This window comes from Aythya fuligula, chromosome 10 (assembly GCF_009819795.1).
Source record: "Aythya fuligula isolate bAytFul2 chromosome 10, bAytFul2.pri, whole genome shotgun sequence".
In the NCBI taxonomy this organism is placed as follows: Eukaryota; Metazoa; Chordata; class Aves; order Anseriformes; family Anatidae; genus Aythya; species Aythya fuligula.
The window spans coordinates 5,658,783-5,682,581 of NC_045568.1; the positions used below are offsets into that span (position 1 = coordinate 5,658,783).

Below are 23,799 nucleotides of genomic sequence, written 5' to 3' on the forward strand. Positions count from 1 at the left end.
AAATTAAGTATTTATTATTATTATTATTATTATTTATTTATTTTTAAGTTCAGTACCTTGAGTTGCTTAAAACCAGTCACAAATGCAACTTATAAACTCACAGGTGCAATGTCTTCCTTAAGCAGAACATTACTTGGGAAGGACTGATGGAATTTGTTTTGTTTAACCTTTAAATCATCTTAATTGGTCCATGTTACATTTTAGATTCCTTTTCCAAATCAGTAAATTCACTTTTGCCTTGAGTAGATTATGCTGTTTCCCGGCACACATAATTCTGTTTTAGCAAATGTAAGACAAAAATTCACTACTCATTTTTCATTAGATATGATTTAAAATGAAGAAACAATATCCTATTCTTTTTAACAGCATACATCCTCTCTTCTTCTCACAAAAAAAAACATATGCTGCTCTAACACAAAGATTGATTTTGTTTTCTTTTTGGATTTTAAAGTCCTCACCACTTGAAATTTAGTCTATCTTGTGTAAAAGTGCAAATAAGGTGGGTGATCGCATGGCCCAGCTTAGCTGACAACAGTAACAGGCCAATCCCCCATAAGAGTGACAAAGGAGCAGCTCAACTCTGGGACAATTCTATGGGGTAATATTTACTTTAATCTATAGCATGCCCTCCGCTGTGCTTTCACTGAAAACTGTCTTTGATTTCTGCATAAAGATTATTTATAATTTATAACACGCTATTTTCTACTAGAACAAGAATTATATAATACTTGAATACTTAAATTTTTTAAAATCAGACATTTGAAAGCCGTACTTTGTCCTTCATTACAAGAAACCCATTCTGTCTCTGGACATACATAAGCTTATTCTATTATTGGAAGAGCAGAATACCCTGTCACTACAGCAGAAAGCTGCCAGTTTTTGCAAGTCTTTTACAAGTCCTTGCTATTTTTCCAAAGAACCAATAGGTCTTATTACTGCCTTTTAGATGTGTCAGAGAAACAAAACCCCTATTAGTCAGTGTACTCAAACCCTATATTAACACATTGTACCTTGAATAGCTTGGAGAATAATATTTCTGAGAAAACAAAAACAAAAAGCATTCTGATACACAGGCATAAAATAAAAAATATACGTTGACTTAAGTAATGAAATTTATCTTGTGTAGGTTTTATAAGAACTGATTTCTACATTAATATAAACAATATCATTCACAGTGTGTTCATATAACCAGGAAAAGTAGCCTAATGTGGAATGTAAATAACACAAGATGATATCATGAAGATGAAAGGAATTGTGTTTACCTGTCTCATAGATTATGCACAAGCAAAGAACATGTTTCTCTCTTTGTATTAAGGCTGAAAAAAATGTTTGTAAGAAAGAAAGTAAATGTGGAGAAAACACTGAACTTAAACCGAGTTCTTGGAAAGTATCCCTGAATTTGACAAGCTTTAGCACTGAATGATGATTCATGATTCTAGCTTTTAAAATGCTGAGAAAATTCTCCAAAACCTTTTGGAAATCTTTAAAGTTCAAAAATGGTTCATTTATTTTCTGTTCAGCCAGATGATAGTAAATTCAGATGGAGGAAAAGTCTGTGGAGGGAAGGAGGGAATTCTTGGAGTGAGACCCAGGCATAATTAAACCGACAAGCATGGTCAAAAATAAAAGTTAGTCTTTTAGATGGATGCAAGAGATTGTGAGGTACTTTACAGAGTTCAGAACGCTCCTTGGCTGAGATGCAGTTTAACTTCTATAAATAAACTATAAAGAAGCATTGCTTCTTAGTGATCCATTGATCCTGGCACGCTAAGTGAATTCACCCATAGAGGTGACAAGGAGCAGACAGCTCACTCTGTTTTTATTCAGCATGACCCAATGTTATAATAGTGAGCCAAGGTATGAGAGACATGAATTGATTACTTTTTCCTCAGAGGATCAGGACTCTGGAACACAATTTTAAAGACCACAAAGAGGTTGATAATACACAAATGGGGATCTCACTCCTTGACCTGCTGATGCCCAGTCTGCAGGCTGGCTGACCATGCCCTCTTCTAAGCACCATGAACAACACATGAGTGTTCCTGTCTGCTCCACAAGTTCCCTCACCTTGTCTTCATGTTTTACAGTCCCACAAACGAAACAGGATGAAAGTGCTTGATAAATTAATGCCAAATGTGCACACCATTCTTTCTTACTGTAAGAATAAACTGTAGCCACTTCAAGTAAAGAAAGCACGCAATACTTACAGATAGGATTGCTGAAACAATTTTTTTAATAAAGATTTACAGACAAGCAGGATTTAAAAAATGCAACCTGTCCTTCAAGAGACGACCTGTCAGGAAACATTTTATTGACCTATGCTGTGTTCTTGCTTCAAAATCATTTTAGAAACGTTTCCTTTTAACAGAGAAGGGGAAAACAAACAAACAAACAAACAAAAAAAACCTTGCATCTCTATTGGTATATATTTGTAGAATTCTTTCTCATATAATAAAGGGAAAAAAAAAAAACTCTCTTTGGCTATTATATGATGAAAAAAAAAAAATCTAGAAATTCTAGAATGACTTTATACGGGGCTTATATGGCAAGGTGTTGGTAGCAGGGGGCTGCAGGAGTGGGAGCAGTTCCTGAAGAGCTGCTGCCTGTGGGCAGCCCACACAGGACAGCTCAGGAAAGACAGCATCCCGTGGGAGGGACCCCATGTGATGTGGGGACTCCACAAAAATGGAGTTTTGTTTCTCAGGGGCGGAGAGGGACTGAGAAGGAGCAGTGCAGACAAAGCATTAGGGACTGACCCCAGCACTGTTCCTGTGCTGCTGGAGGAGAAGCAGAAGAGAGTGGATGAGAGAAGGTTGTTTTAATTTGTTTTTGGTTCTCACTGCTCTTGTCTGTCAGCAACAGATAATAAATTACATTAATAACCCTCATGCTGAGGCTGTTTTGCCCACAACAGTAACTGGTGGAGCAGTCTCCCTGTCCTTATCTCAACCCATGTGATTGCTCTTCATCATACATTTCTCTCCCTGTTGTTCTGAGGATGGGGAGTGATTGAGCAGCGTGGCAGGACATGCACCAGCATGAAAATACCACAAATATATATGAACTTTTGGGAACAAACTGTCTGTATTCATAGGACAAAAAAGTCCTTATACTTTTTAACTATTCATTTATTACTATCCGTCCTTTCTGTAGTTTGCAGAGTAACAACTTTATAGATATAGGGAAAGTAAGGCATATAAATAAGACACACAAAAGAGGAAATGATAATATGCTTAAGTAGAATATACAAAATATAATTTCAAGCATCTAGTGTCAATTAGAAATGCTTATATAACCGTCAAAAAATTTGTTAAGGTCTAAGATTGCTATTATGTTTTCCCAGGATTGTTCTTGGCTCCTGATGTTACTGAAAAACATGCCTGCAGTTTCATTATTGAAAGGCACAGATTGAAAAGCCTCAAAAAAAGTATTAATGTGCGTATGTGTGATTTGTAGTAGGGTTTTAGTGCAACATGGTGAATTGTGAAGCATTCATTTAAAATTATGTTTAACATGGGTCATATCTGTCAGAAAGTTCAATTTAAAAAAAAAAAAAAAAAAGCAAACAAGTTTTTAATATGAGGCTATTTTCTGCCATAACTATGAACATATGCCATGTGTGTATCATTCCCAAAAGACTCATCCTCATGAGATGGAAAATGCATACTCAGTTTGAAACTGTGATTACGCAGATTTGACTGCAAGTCAAGAATGTAAAGGGCTGTAACTCCCTTGGCATAGAAAAAGCAGATGAAGTCATAAAATGGATGAGTTTATTCCCCAGGCACACGAAGGTACAGGTGAGCTGAACCCCCTGTGGGACAGCAGGATGTTCTGAAGTACCAATGGGGAACGATATGCCTGCGCCCGTCATGAAGCTTCTCAAAGGAACATTATCAAAAACTTGTGGAAAAAGAAGAGAATTTTAAAAGCTTAAAATTTGAGCAGAAATAGGTCAGCAAAGACTGTTGAAAGAGGTTTCTATAGAAAGGAGATGAAGGGAAGACAGAATCTGAGGGTAAAGAGGATTCAGGAAAAAGGGTGGAAAGTAATTCAAACCAGAACATGTGGTCAGTTCGTCTGAAGTGACAGCAACCTGCGTTTCAGTCTCATCAGAGATTGCAAGCAACCTGAGCACAAAAGATATGGGCTAAAAAAATCCAAGAACCAGGAACACTGAGCACGCTGCCTGTGCTGTACCCTTTTAGGCACTTACATAAACTCCAGTAACTTCAAAATTAACCTGAGAAGCCTATTCTGCATTAGCAGTATTTTAATTATACATAAGGTTTTAGGAAGTAAAAACAGAGTAGCAAGGCACAGGATACACAGGATATTAAAAAAAAAAAAAAAAAAAGAAGAAGGAAAAGGCCACACTTGTAGCCAGAGAGCATCATCTGACAATTTGACAATTTACTAGGCTTGTTTCCTGTTGGGATACCTTTAAGTTCAGAGACCCCATTTCAACACACATATTTTTCATAGTATCTCCACCAAATCACCAAATCAGAGCCAGTACAGAAAGAGGCGTGCAAGCACTGTGCACCTTAGAAAGAAGTCTCTAATTTCTAATTAGATTCCTAATAGTTATGAGGAGATTCTTAAAGCTAATTTGAATAGGACAACAATTATAATTACAAGCCAAATAGTGTTAGGCTGGAGCATGGTAATTTTTAAATCAGGAAAAGTATATTTTTAAATTTGTGAACATCTGTATTCCTAGCTAAATCCCAACCTACAGCACATACCTCTCAGCTACTCATTTCAACCTACACATTTCTATTTTTAAGCTGAGAATACCTTGTGGCATTTAAATTCCCTAGGAAAATCTCATACCACCCCCAGAGGTAATTTTTTTAGTCAGTCAAACTGGTTTTGCCATCAGAAAGACAACAGTTCCCATGATAAAAACTTCTTTATTTAATAGCTTCCTGTAAAAGTCATTTTTCCTTAGCTGAAAACTCCACCACTGATGTTATTAAAGCAACCTGAGCAGCTGTAAGTTACAGCTTTTTTTCATTAATAGCGTTGGGCTTGTTACTAACAGCGTAAGTGACATTTCTTATTTTATCAAACACGGGTGGGAAAAGGAACAATAACTGAAAATTATGCAGCAAATATCAAAACTTCCCTTCCTTAATGACATTTTTAAGCAGGAACAGACCCTGTAGTATTCACTTTTAGGATCTCCTTGTTGTGTTACACCACTTGTCATCACATTGGTCCAAAGAGTGGGCAGCCCCTCCATGAGGGAGCACGGCCAGGGCTCTGTCACTTCCAGCACAGGGCAGGATGGCCACAGGGCAGCACCACAGAGCCACAGCTCATAGCAGAGGTGCAGAAATTACTAGAGCTTCAAAAATGAAAGAAGTTCTCTCTCTTTCTCCCATACTCTCCAAGGACTTATTCAACCATGAAAAACATTTTCTGGTTACTTGTCAGGCTCTGTTCTGCAGAAACACATGCTCTTCTGCGACCAGCCAAGCAGAAGGGATGGAGTAAGATCAGATTTATTTTTATAAATATCTGATACATGCATTTCAGGTTTAAGGTGCTTGTATATTCACTAAAAGTGATTTGGGGATGCTTATTTGAAAACAATATTAGAATTCTTCTCTTCGTGATACTTCAGTTAGTTATATAAGGATTTCAGCAAGGAAAAAAAAAAAAAAAAAAAAAAGTCCCTGTAGGTTAGTTATATAAGCATCAACTTTAGAGCTCAATATTAAATATTTACACATTTTCAACATATTCATGCAAGAAAAAAATGTCTGAAAGTCCCGAATGCATAGACATTCCTCAGCCTGATCACAAGCATTTGCAAGCAGAGAAACATTAATTTCAATCAACCCGACGTTATCCCTTAATCACTCAGCTTTAACAGGTGCTGTACGTCGAGAAAGATTCCCCTGACTAGCACAAAAGCGATGTATTTTGTAAATACCTGTCGAAGGGATGGTGTCCTAACTCCACCAAAGGCAGTGGAATGGAACAGGATCGCAAAACTATTTTTTAAATATTAATACATATTAATTTATATTAATTTCTTAAATATTTATATTTAGTTCTGTTTCCCCGTGTTGCCAATGCAGGGATTTGAATCACAAGTCCTGTTCTCAAGAGTTGCAGGGTAAAACCTTGACATCTGATTGCTAGTGTTTTACTGTACATTGCTCAGAGCCAAAAGCATCCGGAAAACGTAGTCACATATTCAATGGGTAAAACATAGTTTTCAAACACAAGACAGACCAAGAAAGTTGTTCTCTGTGATTATTAATACGAGTTCAAGTGCAGTTACTCAACAATGCTTATAAGGTCATATCCTAGTGGAGTTTTACTTATGGAATTAATTCTTTCAGAGAACTTCTCCCTGGAAAATATGTGAGAAGATTTCATATTTCATCCCAAAGTTCTAAATCTCATTACCTCATGTCCCCAGCTGAGAGTTGAGCAGTACTTGGCAACCTGCAAATCTATCTAACGAGCAATTTCTAAAAGCAACCCAGTTTTGTTGATGATCTACACATCTCTAATGAAGGGAAGGTATCTATGGGACTTAATTTTTTGCAGTCCAACACAGATTTGTAGAAACCAGATGTAGGTCACTTTACATTATGAAATAATTATTTAATTTGCAGGTCCCATGTGACACAAAGTGCACATTCTGCACTTTATAAGTTCATAATGTGTTGTTACTGAAGCCAGCCCAAGTCTAAAACTTGTGTCATTCATCAATATCACTGACATCCCATAACAAAGCTGCTGCCTAAGCATACTTTGTGAATAAGATTTTGATGCAGTTGAACAAAACCAGAATGAAAGCACTCCTTGGACAAATGTTTGGCTCCAGAAAACTGATGGACCACTTCATCCCATCTTTTTTCTTTTTTTTTTTTTTAACTTTTATTTTCCTACTTTTTTTTTCTATTTTTTTTTCTCCTCTGAATCCACGGTGCATGTAGTATTATTTCCATACTTCTTTTAGACTTACCAGTTCTTTGGCAGAGAGCAATACTTAAATTGGGCTTTCCTCGCTGACCCTGAAAATCTGGGTATGAACCTGTTTTCTTTCTAATTGCTTCTTACAGAGACACCATTTCCAGTATTTCTAGATCTCCACATTGCAATAAAATGTTAATTTACCAATTAAAAAAAGGGAGGGGGATGGGAACGGGGGGAGGGGAGAGGACATCACCAGACTAGTGGGTGAGCAGAACCTCACAAGTTCTATGTCATTAAAAAAAAAACACGGGTCCGAAGAAAGTAGAGGGAAGAGTCAGAAAGACTCTTTTTTTTTCTGACTGTATACCCAACCAGAAGCTGAGAATCAAGAAGTGTGTAATCAGAAAGCTTCAGAAAAGGCAAAACCTACTAAATAAAAATTTAATGTAACCTTGAATAATCTTGAAGTACACCACTTGTAAGCATTTTAGAATATGGTTTAAAAAAAAAAAAGCATATCACAAAACAACCAATTCAATATATTCTCATCTCAATACTTACAAAAGAGCAGTTATGTTCACCAATTATCTTTACAGTAAACATGTTTGTTGTGTGATCCAGTGCAAATTTGCAAAACAAGTGTTTTCACACCTCATCAAAAATACTCCTCCCACAATAATAAACAATCATAAACAGTTTCACAGGAATTGCTAAATATATGAGTAAAAACTTCTTAGAAGATGACAAAATAATGAAATTAAATAACCAGTCTTCTATTAAATTCTGAAAGTAATTAATTATTTAGATGTTAATGCAGAGAACTAAAGACCATCAGTCAGAGTCTAAGGTTCCCAGTAAGGATAACATATTCCATAGAGTTATGGAATTGGAATATGGCTTGTCTACCCTAGGAAGGCTGTACTGGGATAATGTAACAAGCATCTCTAGTAAAGATATAGCTTACAAAAATCTTAGTAGCTCACAAAAATCTGTTTTTTGTTTGTTTGTTTAAAAAAAAAAAAAAAAAAAAAAAACTAGCAAAAATTTGTGAGCATAATCTAAAAACATTCGATAAAGAAATACATACTTCTTATTATTTACCTGTGTCTACAGAGTAATTGAAAATATTTAATTCAAATGTAAAACAACAACAACAACAAACATTTATCACATGAAAATCTTTTGCTGTAACATTTCATTTCAGAACAAATATCAATGTCCTCAATTAAATTTCTGGGTAAGATAGAAAGTTAGATAGAAATTTTCTTTGCATTCATCCCGGGTATATAAAAATGCAGTTATGAAATTCTCCAAATTTTAGTCACTATTCCAAGAATGTGGTGTAGGCGTGCATGGTCTTAACCTTAAGCATGCTTGTTCATTCAATTTAGACTTTTTTTCTACAGAAAAGCACTGAGAAAAATGGAAGATGTTGGTTCAGTTGCAATGCAGAATAAAAATATATACCAATAATTTGCACTGAAGTTTTGTTTAGTGGCCAGAAAACATGAGAGTAAGGGTCTCTGGAGGCTTTCTCTCACCTGATTTGACTGTAACAGAAAAGTGCTTAAGTTTAGACGGCACCAACAACAGGGCAAAACAATTTATAGTAATAAAGAACATGGAGCACAATTAAGGGATTCCCCTGAGATGATGTTATTCAAGTGTAAGAACTATGAGAAAATGGAATGTAAAAGACAAACTCGATTTGAAAGATATATGTACTAAATTTGATTAATAATTTAGGAGACTGTGATCTCAGGGAACTGCATGGGTTTTGAATGACTTTACTGGAATGCTAACATGAACGTCACTGGAGAACTCAGAATAAAATTATGAGGGAAAGGAAGACCTTTTTTTCACAATCATATATCCTAAGACCAAACTTAGAAGAGGCTACCATGCCAATGCAAACAGCACATTATGAATAAAACTGATAGGAAGGAATTAGAAATTCTATTAGCTTGATACTAGCAGTGAAGTGGCTGTCCACATAGTGACATTTTTTCGCTCAGATACAGTTAAAGAAGTTGGATTTATAATTCTATCCTTGCATTCAAAAAAAAATAAAATCACTCACAGAAAACACTGCAACTACTGGGATAAAGTTATCTTAGCCTTATTAAACACAAATTGCCCGCTTAGGGCCTAAACACAATACTGAAGAAAAAAGATTTATAATCTCAAGAAAATATAGTATGTTTGGAGTTAGAGCTATCTAGGCTTTCTTTGTATAAACAGGTCAGAAAGATAAAGCTGTGGTCATTTAAGTTAGGTTCTAGAAACAGGAGGAATGCTCCCATTTGTCATGTAGCAATCCCTGAAGATCTCCAGTACTTCCTAAGTATAGTTGGTTGGAGAGGAGGATTTGAACACTTCCTCAGCTACTGCTCCCAGAACAGATCACTGGAAGCACATGAAAACACAAAAGCCCATGAAAATAAACAAATGCTTAATTGCAAAACCAGCTATCATCAAGGCTCTTGACTTTAAATCAACATTTCCCCAAGTATAAACCTGAGAAAAAGTTTAAAAATTAATACAAATAAAAAGATATATATATTTCCAAATACATAACCAGATTAGAGCTTTCTTGCTTACACTTCTACTTAATCCTTATAAACAAAGTCTTTCTGTCTGAAGCAGAGCAATCAGAATAGCAAATCATTAAAGAAAGTTTTTAGGGTGGCTTCTGCCTGAGTAATGAATGTTTGTACTGTTCTATCATGCTCTGGTTGCACTTTAATACAGACAAAATGTACTACCAAAAATATTGCCTCCCCCCCCCCCCCCCCCCCCCCCTTTTTTTTTCTTTAAAATGAAATGTTCTAACCAAGACAATTTTAGAAAAAGACTGTAATTCACAGAAATGCTACCAAAAAGTTGCAAGACTGCTGTATTGAAAAGAGTTGACTTTCTCTGGAAAACCTGACAGACGTTTCATCAGGGCTTCTAAAAAAATCAAATGGGAGCACAACCTGAATATGCAATTGCTGACTGATGCGCTTCTTCATACATCTGGAACACTTAAAGAGTAATTGTCAACTCTTTATAACCTACAAGCCCTGCAGAGAGAGAGTAAGGTTACTAAGAATAGGTTACTGATTTTTATTAGACCCCTTCAAAGTAATTCATGGATTCTCTGAGGTGCGCAGACCACAGCTTGAAAGCCACTGATTAAGAAAATTTGCAACTGAGTAGGCTTAAGCAACCCAGCACAGCTAAGATACTGCAAAATCAGAAAATTAAATCAACACTCGTTTTTGTTAGGCTATGTCAATGTGCCTTAGATCCAGTTCTTGAAACACCTCAGCCTCTTCCAGTGCAGTGACTCCATCGCTCAATGGTCATATTCATAAGAACAAGAGAGCCGGGTTGAGAAAGATACTGGAGATTTATAGACCTCAGCCACAAAATCAGCTCATAAACTGAAGTGTTTATTACTTGTATTAAATCCCTCGTCTTCTTTACTTCATGCTATAAAGCTCTAAGTGGTGAAAATTCACGTTAGTAAAAGATTGAACTTTATATCATAATGTCTTGCACCATTAAAAAGTTCTATCAACACCAGTAAACAGTGTGCCCATGTAAAAGTAGATTTACAGTGCAAACCTAGGTGCTAAGGAAACGTGTTTCTGGACGACATTGTTTCTCCAGTTTAGTTTCATCTCAGATTGCACTTCCAGTCTGTGCACTCCCCAAAAGTACTCTGCAATGTGAATCAAAGCATGTTATCTGGAGACAAACAGGAGATGTGATTTCTAAAGTATGCTGGGGATCCAAACTAAAACGTTAAAGTAGACCAAGCCTTCATTCACTGCCTGTTCTTACCATGGCTCAGCTCGACCTGCTCTGTGCCTGAGAAAGATTTCCAAAAAGTCAGGTGCATCTATGTAGATTTGAAGTTGAGAGATTTTAAAATTATTTGCCCAAGATGGCAATTTAGTGCCTTAGTGCACGTGCACATACTTGGTGTTGATTTTAAAATATTTTGTCTGAAAGGCCTGCTTTGTTTTTACCAGATTCTCCGGAAAAACAGAAGCAGCAATGTGCTATATCAGTGTTTAAAAGATTATACCTGGTTTTGTTTTGTTTTGTTTTCCAATCATCTCTGGTAAACATTGTTTTCCATGCAGGCTTTGGTTTTTCACACAATTTGAATTCATGCAGACTAGTGGGCAAACAGCACCCTCCTTTGAAACTGTAGAAACAATCCTATCACCTGACCCAAAAATGCTTTCAATTAAAAAATGGGCACATAATAAATAGGTGTTTTGGGGAATTTGAAATGTATTTGAGATTCTAAAACTGCTGATTTAGATCTGATTTCTGAATTCACAATTGAATAAGAGACAAATCAGTATTGCTGTAGGTCATACTGTTTTATTTTATAAGCTACTAGTGTTAAGCTTTGGCAATGGAGATATTTTCTGAGCTTTTGGCTTGTTGTTTTAGGAAAGTTCTGTTTGTTTTGTTAATCACCAGATAAATTATTTTAAGAGAATTGTGGCTCCCTTTGTCAAGTTCAGTCTATTAACAGTATTCCTCTGTATTACTAATGTTTACATTTTATATTTCTACTGAAAAAACTGAGTAAGTTCGCATGAACACATTGGTATTTATAATTGTCTTCAAGTAGTTAAAATATGGCTGAAAATATGGTATGATAAACTGGTTTTCATACCCACATAAGATAAAACAAGAAGGCAATGTGTTTAAATTCTTACAAGAGACATCTAGGTTATTCACCAGGAGTAACTGTCTCACTGCACGGATGCTTAAATAAATTATCTTGGAAAGACACAGAATTTCCATTACTGGAAACTTGGAGAAATAAGTATGATAAATTTCTGTCAAGAATGGCTTAAGTATTGTTGATAGTGCTTTTGAGTACAGGGACAGACTAAATGACCTCAAAGATCCCTTCAAATAGGTTTTCTCATATTCTGCCTCTTCTTGTTTGTCTTTGGATGCTTTCATCAGGCTGTGGCTTAACCAGGGAACAGAGACTGGAGCACTCCCTGATTTATAATACCCAGCACTCTTCTCTGCACAGCACTCCTTATATAGGGAGTTCTGGGGAGAATAAAGTAAATACAGCTTTGCTGCTCTGCACAGGATGAAGACAGACCGACAACGCACGCCCTCTGTTTCAGTTGCAGCCCTCCTAGCTTGCTGGCTGTGGGGGATGGTGCTCAGTCCCCCTCGCATCCCTGTCCTCAGCACTTCTGCACGATCCCACAGGGACAGCCAAAACAGTGTGACCCCCCGGCACCCCCAGAGCCAGTTGGCACATGTTGGCAGGAACACCTCACTTCAGCCAGGCCTGTTCCTCTCCTGACACAAGGCAGTGGACACAGACACAGGATGCTGCCCTCCCCAGCTGGCACTTGTTGAGCTCAGGGAGTCCCAGTGGGCTAATTTTGCCTCCTGAGGGGCCTCACAGCTAAAGCTGAGCATCAACTGGAGCCAGGCTCTTCCCTACAAACAAGCCACCAAACCATCCTCGCATGATGCTCCCTTATTACCCAGGATTCTCAAATTCTTATATTTTGGAGACCTGGAATCCTGAATCTGCCCCATCTTTTGAATACAGAAAACAGCCTAAAAGCACCAATTTTTCAGACATGAAATACTTTAATGACCTAATGACAACTTAAATGGGCATGACTTTTTCTTCAAAAAAGCCTTTTACAAGTAGTGGAAGACAGCAAGACGATTTGTGCACAAGAGCTTGGATACACGCATAATAGCTGGATGCTTCAACCTTCTCTGTTTTCTGTTCCCGGATATTTATTGCTTGTGTTGAATTAATATAAAAAAAAATATCTAATAACAATAATAATAAAAAAACAGGCTGGGCTAATGTCATTAGAAGCCATATACTGTTTCACCTCTTCCTAGCTTTAGGAGGAAGAAGGTTAAATGGGGGGTGCTGGCAGAACAAGCTGTTTGTAAGGAGGGCAAATACCTCTGTGTCTTTGGTGTTTTCCAGGGTGCCAACTGCTTCATCACTTGTACTGTCAGATGAGTTGGACCTTTTTAAAAATCCTTCTGGAATCACCTGGTTTCTTTTTTATAAAGAGAATGAACGTATGTGAGTGTTTGCAACAACATTACTCAAAAGTTGTTTTGGTGCCTCTGACATTAATCTATACTTTGAATTTCATCTAATTTATATAAAAATGGTATTTCCTAATACCTGTGCTTCTACTGCCTCACCTTCTTTTCAGTTTTCTTCCTTGGACATCACAAATAAAACCTCCAATGCACTGACAGCTGGGGCAGTGTTACTTATTTAGTAGCAATGATGGCAAGGATTCCTATTAGGATATATCAGCTTTTAAGGCTGCACTGCCCTTATACCCCCATAATTCAACCTGTTTTTCCATCAATTTAGTATTCTACAGTGTCTGAAGGAGATTATGTAACACTTACAGAAAAATATACACACATTAGGTTTTTATAGCAAAAACAAAGTCATTTGAATGCTGAGACAAATAGGGGCAGGGGAGGGGTCCAAATCTGTTCTAATTAAGTACTACAGAGAAATTAATTTACAACTAAAACACTCTGAAGAACTATACCTGGTTTGGTACAAGGTTATGTTGTACTACACAAATGGTTGACAATCCTTAAAAATTAAAACAAGTGCTTACAGCCTGCAAATAGCACAGATAAAGGATACTGAAACGGCTGCCAGATTTCCCCGCTGTGCCAATGGGTGATTAGTTGACACTGACAGTGAGGATTAGAAGACAGTTCAGCTGTTCCCTTGACCTTTTGAGATATACAAGAGATTTGAAGATGTTTGCTAATTGTTGTTGCATTCAGCAGCTGCAACAAAATTCTGGAAATATTTAAATACTATACGTAATTATTTGGGGATGCTGGGTTTTTGTTTGTTTGTTTGCACTGACATAGTTCATGAAGTAGGGTTGCAAACCAAGATTCAAATTACTGCACAGTGCTAAAATGAACGAAATTTAGCTCATTTACTTTTAAAAGGCTTCAAATTTTCTACATCACCTCTTGCTTTATGGAAAGAAATTAAAGAGATAATGCATTTTCAGTGTACGAAAACACTGCTTGATGAATTTTTTCTTTTTTTTTTTTTTAAATACAAAGTGCACACTGGTTGTGGAATCAGCTAACATCTTAAGTGTGCTTCATAGTTGGCAGGCTGGCAAAAGACTTAAAGTTGCTTATTGTTATATACTGCTATGATTTTGGGAAATTTGTAAAATAACATTAACATTAGCCTTACAAACTGGATTTTTATGCTGTCTGCATTTATGCATTTTAATGTACTTTATGGTATCACATGTAAAATTTTTTTTGTTTTTGTTTTTTTTTTTAAAGCAATTTAAAGTTGCCATGAAGAATATATAATTAACTTTATTCAGCTGATTCATTCACTTATCAATCAAATATACTAAATTCATACTTTTGAAATCCAGGAAGACAGATTTTTAGAGACTGGAAGATATATGAAACATCTTCCTCTGGAAATCTGTATGTCCTTGGATCTTTCATTGGCCCTGAGCATTTTTCAGCATGTAAGTCTGGCAAAGGACTTAAAATAGAAAGATATATAGATAGAAAGATAACGCATGCTTCATTAGCTATGCAAGGCCTACTGAATTCAAAGGTTAAAGAAAATGTATGATGAATCCCTAAACACAGACTATATAGGTAAAGAAAAGTAAAAATTGATAAATGCTGCATTAAAACTTCAATTTATATTCAATTACACTCATTATGTCACACTAGGAAGTAAATGAACTGAACACCTCCTTAAAAGGATGACTCAGGATTTTCATGTGGTTATTTATCTGAGGTTACTTTAAATTAAGTTTAATTAAATTTGGTTAAAGTTTCCTCAATAATCACTGCTATTACTTTAACTTTCTTGAAACAACTGCTTGTCTCCTAGGATCATTTGAGCAAAGGGGAAACACAGGTATTTCTTGTTTAAATGACACCTTGAGCTATACATAGATTTTCTACTGCTCGTTTCTAATACTAAGGCAATGCAAATGATCAACATTAATAAAAACAATAAAACCAACATGTTCACATTTGGCAGGAACTGGTTGGATTCTACCGCAGAATTTGACAATATTGAGTACCATTCCCAACAGCAGATGAGCTGGTAGTGCTCCTGCAGAGCTAATCCTGCTATTTAGTTTATATCCAATGTTTGCTTCCTGCCCAAATGACACCTGTGTGTTTCTTCTGAGCCAGTATGTGTCTGCATACACAAAAGCATATTTCAAGGTTTCCCCAATGGGCATTTTGGATTTATACAAGTTAAGAATAAGTTGATTTCATCAGAAAAAATGTAAAATTTATAGAATCCCCAGAGAAAAAAAAAAAAAAAAAAAAAAAAAAAAAAAAAAAAGAACCTACTAAGGCATTGCTTTGTAGAAAGGAAATAGGAACAGTTTGTGATCTGAGCAATAACTCTAATGAAGAAAACCATTTCTGTGAGAGCAGAAAAAAAAAAAAAAGAAAGAAAGAAAAAAAGGAAAAGAAAAAAGAATTGGATGCTAAAGGACAGACAGATCCCAAATATCAGCTATCAGTTACCTGAAAACACTAAAAAATTGCAGCCCTGTCACAGCTGTTGGCAAAAAAAAAAAAAAAAAAAAAAAAAAAAAAAAAAAAAAAAAAAAAGGAAGGGAAGCAAATCTCATATTAAAAACCCACAAAAATAGAAGATTTTTTTGTCAAATCCACAGTCAAGTGTGTCATCGTACATGGCAATACAGAAAGGGCCTTTTTCCTTGCTCTACCACATTGCCTGAATTACAGAGCCTGCCTGTTCATCTTCTAAGCCTCAGCATTCATCCTCATGAGGAGGTTGGAAAGTGATGCACTGCCTTCTTTCCAAACAGAAAGGAAACACACATCTCCTGCATGCCAATAAATTGAAGAAATTAACCTCTAAGAATTGTCCCCAGGGCAATACAGCTGTGAGCCATTATTTCTTGCGATAGGGCCAATTTTTTTTTTCTTTTCCTCCCTCTCCATTGTCCCATATTCTTAACATGCATCTGATATCTGCCAAATTTGGCATGGCAGGCTGGGATTTCTAGTTCCATCCCCCAGCACAGGGAGAATTTCTCTCTATGCAGAGAAATGCGCACAAGAGCAGAAGACAAACCCTGCACATACACCTGAAGATCGTATGAAATTGGTGTAGGACCTTAGTTGATTGACAAATACAGATAATGGAGGGGTAGACATCACCCTTGGGTTAAAAATAAACCAATAAATAAATAAATGAAAGAAAATTAATTTATGGAAACAGTTCAGTGCTGAATGGGAAACTTCAGTTGATTATACGTGCAACTACAGAATAATGAATAAAATTCTTAATAAAGACTTTAGAGTCTTTATAAAGTCTTAATAAAGACTTTAGAGTTGTATCAGAAAGGTAGTATTTCGTATTTTATCCTGGATGCAGGGAATGTCTACTGTACCAGAACAAAATTCCCTTTAGAAGGCTAGGTGTCACAGCAGAAGCATTAATACCACCAATTGATGTAAGGAAAAACAAGAGCTGGAACCATGAAAAGATAAAGGCTATAACAACAGCATTTTGAAATGTAGTAAAGGAATAAAGTCTTAATTATGTGATATTACTTGGTTTTGTTTGTTTGTTTTTTAAATATAAGAAATCTTATAACATTTACTGTAAGTGCTGGGGGATTGGGACATCTTTATAACATGACCCTGCAGTTGAACCTTGCTGAAAGCCAGCAGAGTGCCTACTGCAGCTGTTCTGCTCCAGCAGAATTTGCACGTAGAGGAGGGAACTTGCAAAGAGGATTGGATTGACCCAAATCGGCTGAAGTCTTAAAATAAAAAAATAAATAAAGTGTACACCAGTATAGACTACAAATTGGATAGAAATTTGTGCCACCTGGTATTCAATTCAGCACTTTCACTCCTAAAAGAAGTTTCTTGCTAGCTGTTTTATATTCTCATATATATTTATATACTTGTAAATACGAAATGTTTACTTTTTTATATCTTTCTGCAGATACCTGCACTAATCACCGTTCCAAATCTCTCCCAGTGTGACATATTTCTACAGAATTGCTCAATGTGATGAAATGTCAAGAGACATATTTTGACTCATGTCTTCACAGGCAGTAGCACAAGAGCAGATGAGAACAGCACAGCACAGTGTTTTGGATCTTAAGCAATAGATCTTCACAAGGTGGGGGTGAGTTGCTCAGGTTGTTTTTTTTCCCCTTTAAGACATATTTTCACAGATATTTAATCTGAATAATACCTTTGCTTCTACGGTAGAGGCATCTACAAGTAGATGCATTTACATCTCTTTGGCAAATACCCCACCAGTGGGCATGCTGGCACTTTCATTTCCATGTCTGACTGTGACTTGCTGTCCCATGCATATGTCCTTGTTCAAGGTCCACATATAAGGAGTATGTGGTGTGCTAGGGGCACGCAGAACAGTTGTACCATGAGGACCATCACAACTGGGCAGCTCAGCATGGAAAGAAGATGAACAACCACCCTCCCACTGCAGAACAGCTGTACCTTCTCATCCGTACAGGTGCCCTTTCTGATTTAAATCTCCTGTTGACCAAGCAATGGAATATGTTACAGGAATGATAGGGAAATGCCTGAATGGTGAACCAGCAGAAATATTACCTCCTGTAAGAAAACTAAGAGGTCAACAGGCATCCCACCTGCGGCCCCAAGCAGCGGCATATCAACACCACTGCAGGTTAATGCATCTGACTTGGGAGGTTCAGATTTCAGGGTACTGTGCCCTGCTTGTGCATTTGTTCCTGTTCATTAACTTGTTGCATGAATAACAGGAAGGCTAACCCAGCCAAACCTCTGCTGAGCAGTATTGTGCAACAAAAGCTTTGCTTTCAATACAGAGTTTTGCCTTGGGAATTTCAACCGAAACTACCTAAAATCAAAAAGATTACTCTTTTTTTCCTCCTCCACCTAAATTGCAAAGAACTGTACGCTAGACAATAAATGTTATGCCTGTGGCTTCACACTGCCAGCTGGGACTTCAAAACATCTCACCTCAGGCTACTTTTTCCCTCAGTTGTAATTCACATAAGGAAACATAATTCAAGGAAGAAAACTTCAACAGCTTGTTGCAGTCATGTAAATAGTAAATGACTGTCAGGCGTTGATATCAGTGGATTGTGCAACAGGGTAATAGGAGCCACATGTGAAATAAGGCCTGAAGGATGGTAACAAGGGAGAGGATTCAAGGCTCAGAAGTTGCTAGTGAAGGTGTTAACAGAAGGCTGAAAATTTTTAACCAGTTCACACACAACACCAGTAGATATGGGGGAAAAATTGTTGATTCCTTCAGCTCCGTAACACTGCAATTTCTCGCTTCCTTGGGGGTTCTCACCCAGTCTGAGCTCCCTTGTTTCATTTCCACAAGCAATTTGATGGTTTGAGACCACAGTTTGGGTAGCTGATCTCAAGCACCCATTCTTTCTATTTATATACTGGCTTTAAAAACAGCATTGATACTTCTTTAAAAAAATGTATGCAAAAATTATTTCACCACACAGTGATACAGAAAGACAAACATTCAAATACGGTCCTGGACTAACTCTAATCTACACTGCAAAGACAAACAAACAAACCACCATGTAGCCAGGCTCCCATATATTCATTAAATCCCCTTCACATATCACAGGCTCACTATTATGTTTGCTCAGAGTCTGTAATCTGTTAACCCAGGACACTGAAGGATTTTGTTCCAAGGCACAAAGTATTTTCAGCTTGCTTAAGTCACATCCCTGTGTAATCACCATTAGAGCAGTGACTACATCTGCACCAGCAATTTTCTCTCAAAATACATTTACTGAAACACAGCAGCAGTTTTGCACTTTTTTGAAAGAGTGGAAAAATGATTGTGTGGATCAGTAATGAGAGCAGTAATTGCCACAGGGCTGACAATAATTTATGCAGAAGTTCTCAATTGCTCCTAATGGCCTGTCAGATGGTAAAAGGGAATGCAAAGCAGATCATAAAAACAACTCTAGCGTAGCTTCAGAGAACAGAATTCTTGAAACTTTCACTCTTACTAAGAAAAGTGAAAAATACAGGAGCTGAAGTGGCTTCTGGAGAAGCAATAAAAACAAACTACACTATTATCTAGTAATTCGCATAGATAAGATTTTACGATAGCAGAAAATAAAAGAAAGAAAAAAAAAAAAGATTTTTTTCCAAGATTCATTCATATCTTAAATGCAGGAGAACAAAATCTTCAGGTACTACCAACAGGAGATTACTACCACTACTAGTTCCAAGGTTGATTGAGGAAGGTAGCTACTGGTTCTTCAAAATCACAGAAATATTCCTTATTTCCAATGGTGTAAAGTAAATGCAACTCAGAAAGTAATAACCTACTTACTTTTCTAAAGACAATACCAAACTGCACTAGAGCCATTTGGAAATGCAGTTCTACTAGTCAGAGGACTTCTGCTTTGGTAATGTATCAACATGTACATGTATAGTTTAAAATTGGAAAACAGTCAGTCCAACACACAGAAAAATGTTTAATCTCACAGCTGCCTAACACAAGAAAACACACAGACATATGCATACATTACACTGTACTGGTAGCAATTCCTGAAGCAATTGAGACACTCTAATGTGTTTTTGTGTTTTTGGTTTTGTTTTTTGATCTGTGGATTTTATCCTGTATTCCTCCTCCAAATACATCAGAACAAAAAAATGCATCTTGCACTTAAGCTACAGAAACTAATTCCATTACAGCTTCAAAACTTAAAGTCGGTTTCAAAACAAATTGTATCTCTTCTAAAAAATTAAGGAAGACTTCAACTTATCATATTAACTAATAAAGTATCTTCCAGACAAACAGTTCCAAAAATGTGGGGAGACCGGAGACCACTGAATGAAATACTGTGCTGTGGGAAAACACAAACACATTTTCCCAGGCTGTACTGCTGAGCTTTTCAGACTGTCCCAGAATTTCAGATGTGTCATACATTCCCATGGGAAAAGAAACACTTTAAATACGATATCAAAATTACAATAATAATAATAATAATAAAAGTAATAATAAAAATCATGGTCTGATGACACAACTCTCCTCTTCCTAAAACCTTGTAACAATCCTATTTTAAAAATATTAAAAAAAAAAAAAAACTTCGCACAAAGTAAATTTATAAATAAGAGGGCACATTTGTGCCTAAGGGGGAAAAAAAAAAAAAAAAAAAAAAAAAAAGTTTGCAGAATTGAAATCTTAATTTTGTAAACCATTTTTCATGGTTTACAATGTCCCCAAGGTATCCTACTATGCCCAGGTATGAGGTAATGAAAATAAATATTTTCTTCGGTTAAAAAATAAATTACTTCTTTCCCTTCTCATGCCTACATCAGAGACCTGCTGAAATTGATAACAACATATTCAATGCTCAGTGAGAAAGCAACAAAAGATTCCTGATTACATAGAAAGGATTAAAGAATCATAAATATGCTACAAGAGCTACACATAGCTACATGCTCGTTCTGCTCGTGAATGGAAAAGGAAAAAGGAAGGGTCTTCAAGGAAAGTAGCCAAAGGAAACTGAAGCAAATGTAAAAAGCATTTCAAGGTTATATTTAGAGGAAGACATTCTTCATACGTTTGCCAAGCTATTCACGTCATTTCACACAGCATGTTTTATCCAGCTTTATAAGTCTATGAGAGAACAGGAAAGAAAAAATCTGGATCGGTTGCCAGAAATGGAAATCTTGCATTTATGCAGAGGAACGAATATTTTAAGCATGTGAATTCAAGAGTACTTTCAAAGGGGGGGCCTTAAAACCTTCCACAGATATTGCAGAAGGATCCTGCAGTTTATAGCTTAGAAGTAACATGACCTAGCTTCTATTACTCTCTGTCCAGCTAGGCCACTGGCCTTTAGCTATGTCACTAAAAATACTAAAATGAGTGAACTTCAGTAAATTCAAGTCTTCATCTGGTATAACCCAGCTGAAGACCTGTCCATGTTTATGTACACAGGCTACATCAGTTACATAAGCAACCACATATTTCTCCTCTATAACATGCTAAACAATAATCTAAGATTAATAAACACCAACCACAAGCTCAAACATGAAAACAAATTCTCAAGTTCTATAAGAATATTATGGTTTTAACTCAGCACACGTCACAAAGGTCAACTGTTTGCATAAAGAAATGTCAAGCATGCAAATAATACATCACTACTACTATGTAGTGGTAATAGGAACAACTGAAATGGAAATTTCCTGTTGGTGACCTTCTGGAGGGTAGGGATGGAATCAATTTGAGATATAGGACCATTTTCACTTAAATCTATGCAAACGACTTCAATAAAGAGTTTCTTTTTACCTTCATTGCCTTCTCCAGGTGGCTGGTAAAATGAGAGCCCCAAAGATATGATGGCTGCAATTTCCAAGATTATAAGAGTCACGTCCTGCAGCGCTTCCCAGACTAGCTGTAAGAATGTTTTTGGCTTCTTTGGGGGAATGAAGTTTTTTCCAAAAATAAGCTTTCTTTTTTCTAGATCTGCAGCAGTGCCAGCTAATCCTGTAAATTAAAAAATTAAAAATTAAAAATGCAGGGAAATAGAAAATAACCATTTATATCTGCTTTTCTATAAATTATTTCTTCAAGTACAACTACAAGCTGTACCAACCATAGCATATTAACAACAGGCAGATTTTCCATTTACATTTTGCTTTTGCAAGATGACTTGCCCTTACATTCTGAATGGAATCCTTAAGGACTTTGTTTAGTACTAATTCCTGCAACTTTTATTCCTAAACAAACTGAATTAGTAGACTTACTTTAATAAGATCTCTCTCTCTCTCTCTCTATATATATATATATATATACACATATAAACATATATACACGTAAGCAATGACTTCTGAAAACATAATTTATTTGGACTTTATGATCTATTTGGGATGCAGCTGGAATAGTTGTCGGCAGCTTTTGGTAATATCAGAAGCAGCATATCTTTGTTCAGACCTCAGGTTGATGACCTCAAAGTAAAACTCAATAAAGCATGTCATGTTCTCCATCAAAGCAACTGCTCTTGCTGCATAGGTACTGTCACATAATTGCTGGAGTGAACTGTGTCAAATTTTGTCCCTAGGAAGACAACCACAGTGACAGGATATACGTGTAAAGAAAAAGCAAGCAAAGGTTCCTTAAATCTGTATAAAAGTGTATGTTTTCTTCATGACACTTCAAGTTAAGTGCATTTCAATGTAAGGATGCAATGTAAGAATGTGAATGAAGTTGTGCTGAAGAGTTCCAACCTTTCACTTAGGTGCTTTTTTTTCTCCCCTGTGTTTTAATTATTTCAAGTCTGTGCATATCGATCACCTTTTCTGTTAAAAAAAAAAAAAAAAAGCTACAAAATACTTGCAAATGTTCAGGTAGAATAACTGTGCCTATATACTGCTCACAGCAGCATAAGGAACTGCAATAAAGTAGAGAGGTTACAGGTATCTGGGTATCTGTCAAATAATATGTCCATCTGTTGAAACATTTACAAAACTGTAGGTTTTGAACACAATCAGCAACACAAAATTATTCACACTAAGATGACAATTAAAATAGTTCCACTGAGGGTTGACCTCAGAGGACCACTAAAAAGGTGCTTGCAAGAGAGCAAGAGGAAACCATCCCACGCTAAAAGGCTTCCCATCACTCCTCTTCTTGCACTGATCAAGGTAACTCCTTCCCTTCCGCTAAGGTACATTGACACCTACAGGTACGTGAAGAATGGAAAGCCCTCTTACAAGCATCTCCAAGACATCACGCAGAAGAAACGAGGATCCTAACGTGCTAATGACACCTAGCTCTATATCCCAGCCATTGAGGACTGGCACTGCTGTTCCCAGCACCACGGTGCACACATGCCAGATGAAAGCACCAGTCCAGGCATAATTTCAAGACAAAAGTGATGCTTTGCTAAAAGTATCAATCCTGCCACAGTACAGCCACAGCCGACTCACCTTTCACTTCAAGTATATAATTACAACTGCTGTGTAGTTTCTGGCTCTTGGTTAACTCATCAAACTTTCATTTCACCTTCAGCTTCTATGAAACACTATCCTCCCTTCCCAGGTAAAGGCATGCTGTAGTTATTATTGCCTCGCTCAATTTAATTTTCAGTACCTACTGCTTAGTGAGACTACAACACAGGTTGCAGCTACTACAACGTGTGCCTATGCCCATCTCTGCAATTCAGACAATCACATCAGACTTCTCAGCTCCTCTGTGAGTTCTCAGTCAGCTTCCAATGCAGGCTAGAGGCCTTCCCCATGTGAAATGTGAATAGCAGATGATGAGCCATTTGGGTAGTTACCCTTCTGTGAACCAATGTAGATCAGAGAAGTTAAGGCAACAAAGGTGGGAGATCAGAGAAGTCACTCGCCACTGATGGGATCTGACATAGGGACAAGCCTTCAGGAGAAATGAAACAAGTCCAATTTGATCAGCTTCCAGAGGGCTGCAAAGCCCTTTAATACAAAGCAGGGTTTTCACTAAAAATAGCATGCACAATTTGTACTAGTTCCCCAAAACATAACCTGCCCCAGATACCGCAGTGACTTCATACATGAAGGGGAAAGTGCATCAACCCTGTTGACAGTGGCAGGAATTTCTGGCAGAAACATTCATATAATGCATCTACGAGCAGCAGAAAGACCTCAAATGCATATTGGAAAGCAGAAGAAAAATACGTCTTCAAAAGGAGTATTTCCCAACACAGAACATATGTGCACAGCAGCAGGCCAGCTCCAGCAGGTAAGCAGATGACTGGGTACTCA

General features: G+C 36.8%; 1 protein-coding gene across 1 annotated transcript in view; it reads right to left on the bottom strand.

Annotated features, from left to right (window-relative positions):
- The window catches only part of ATP2B2 (ATPase plasma membrane Ca2+ transporting 2), a 124,046-nt gene that overhangs the window by 100,052 nt on the left and 195 nt on the right, over positions 1-23,799 (bottom strand). The window contains exon 2 of the mRNA XM_032194226.1: positions 21,344-21,537. Within this exon, the coding sequence (XP_032050117.1) occupies positions 21,344-21,537 (194 nt within the window). The remainder of the gene's footprint in view (positions 1-21,343; positions 21,538-23,799) is intronic.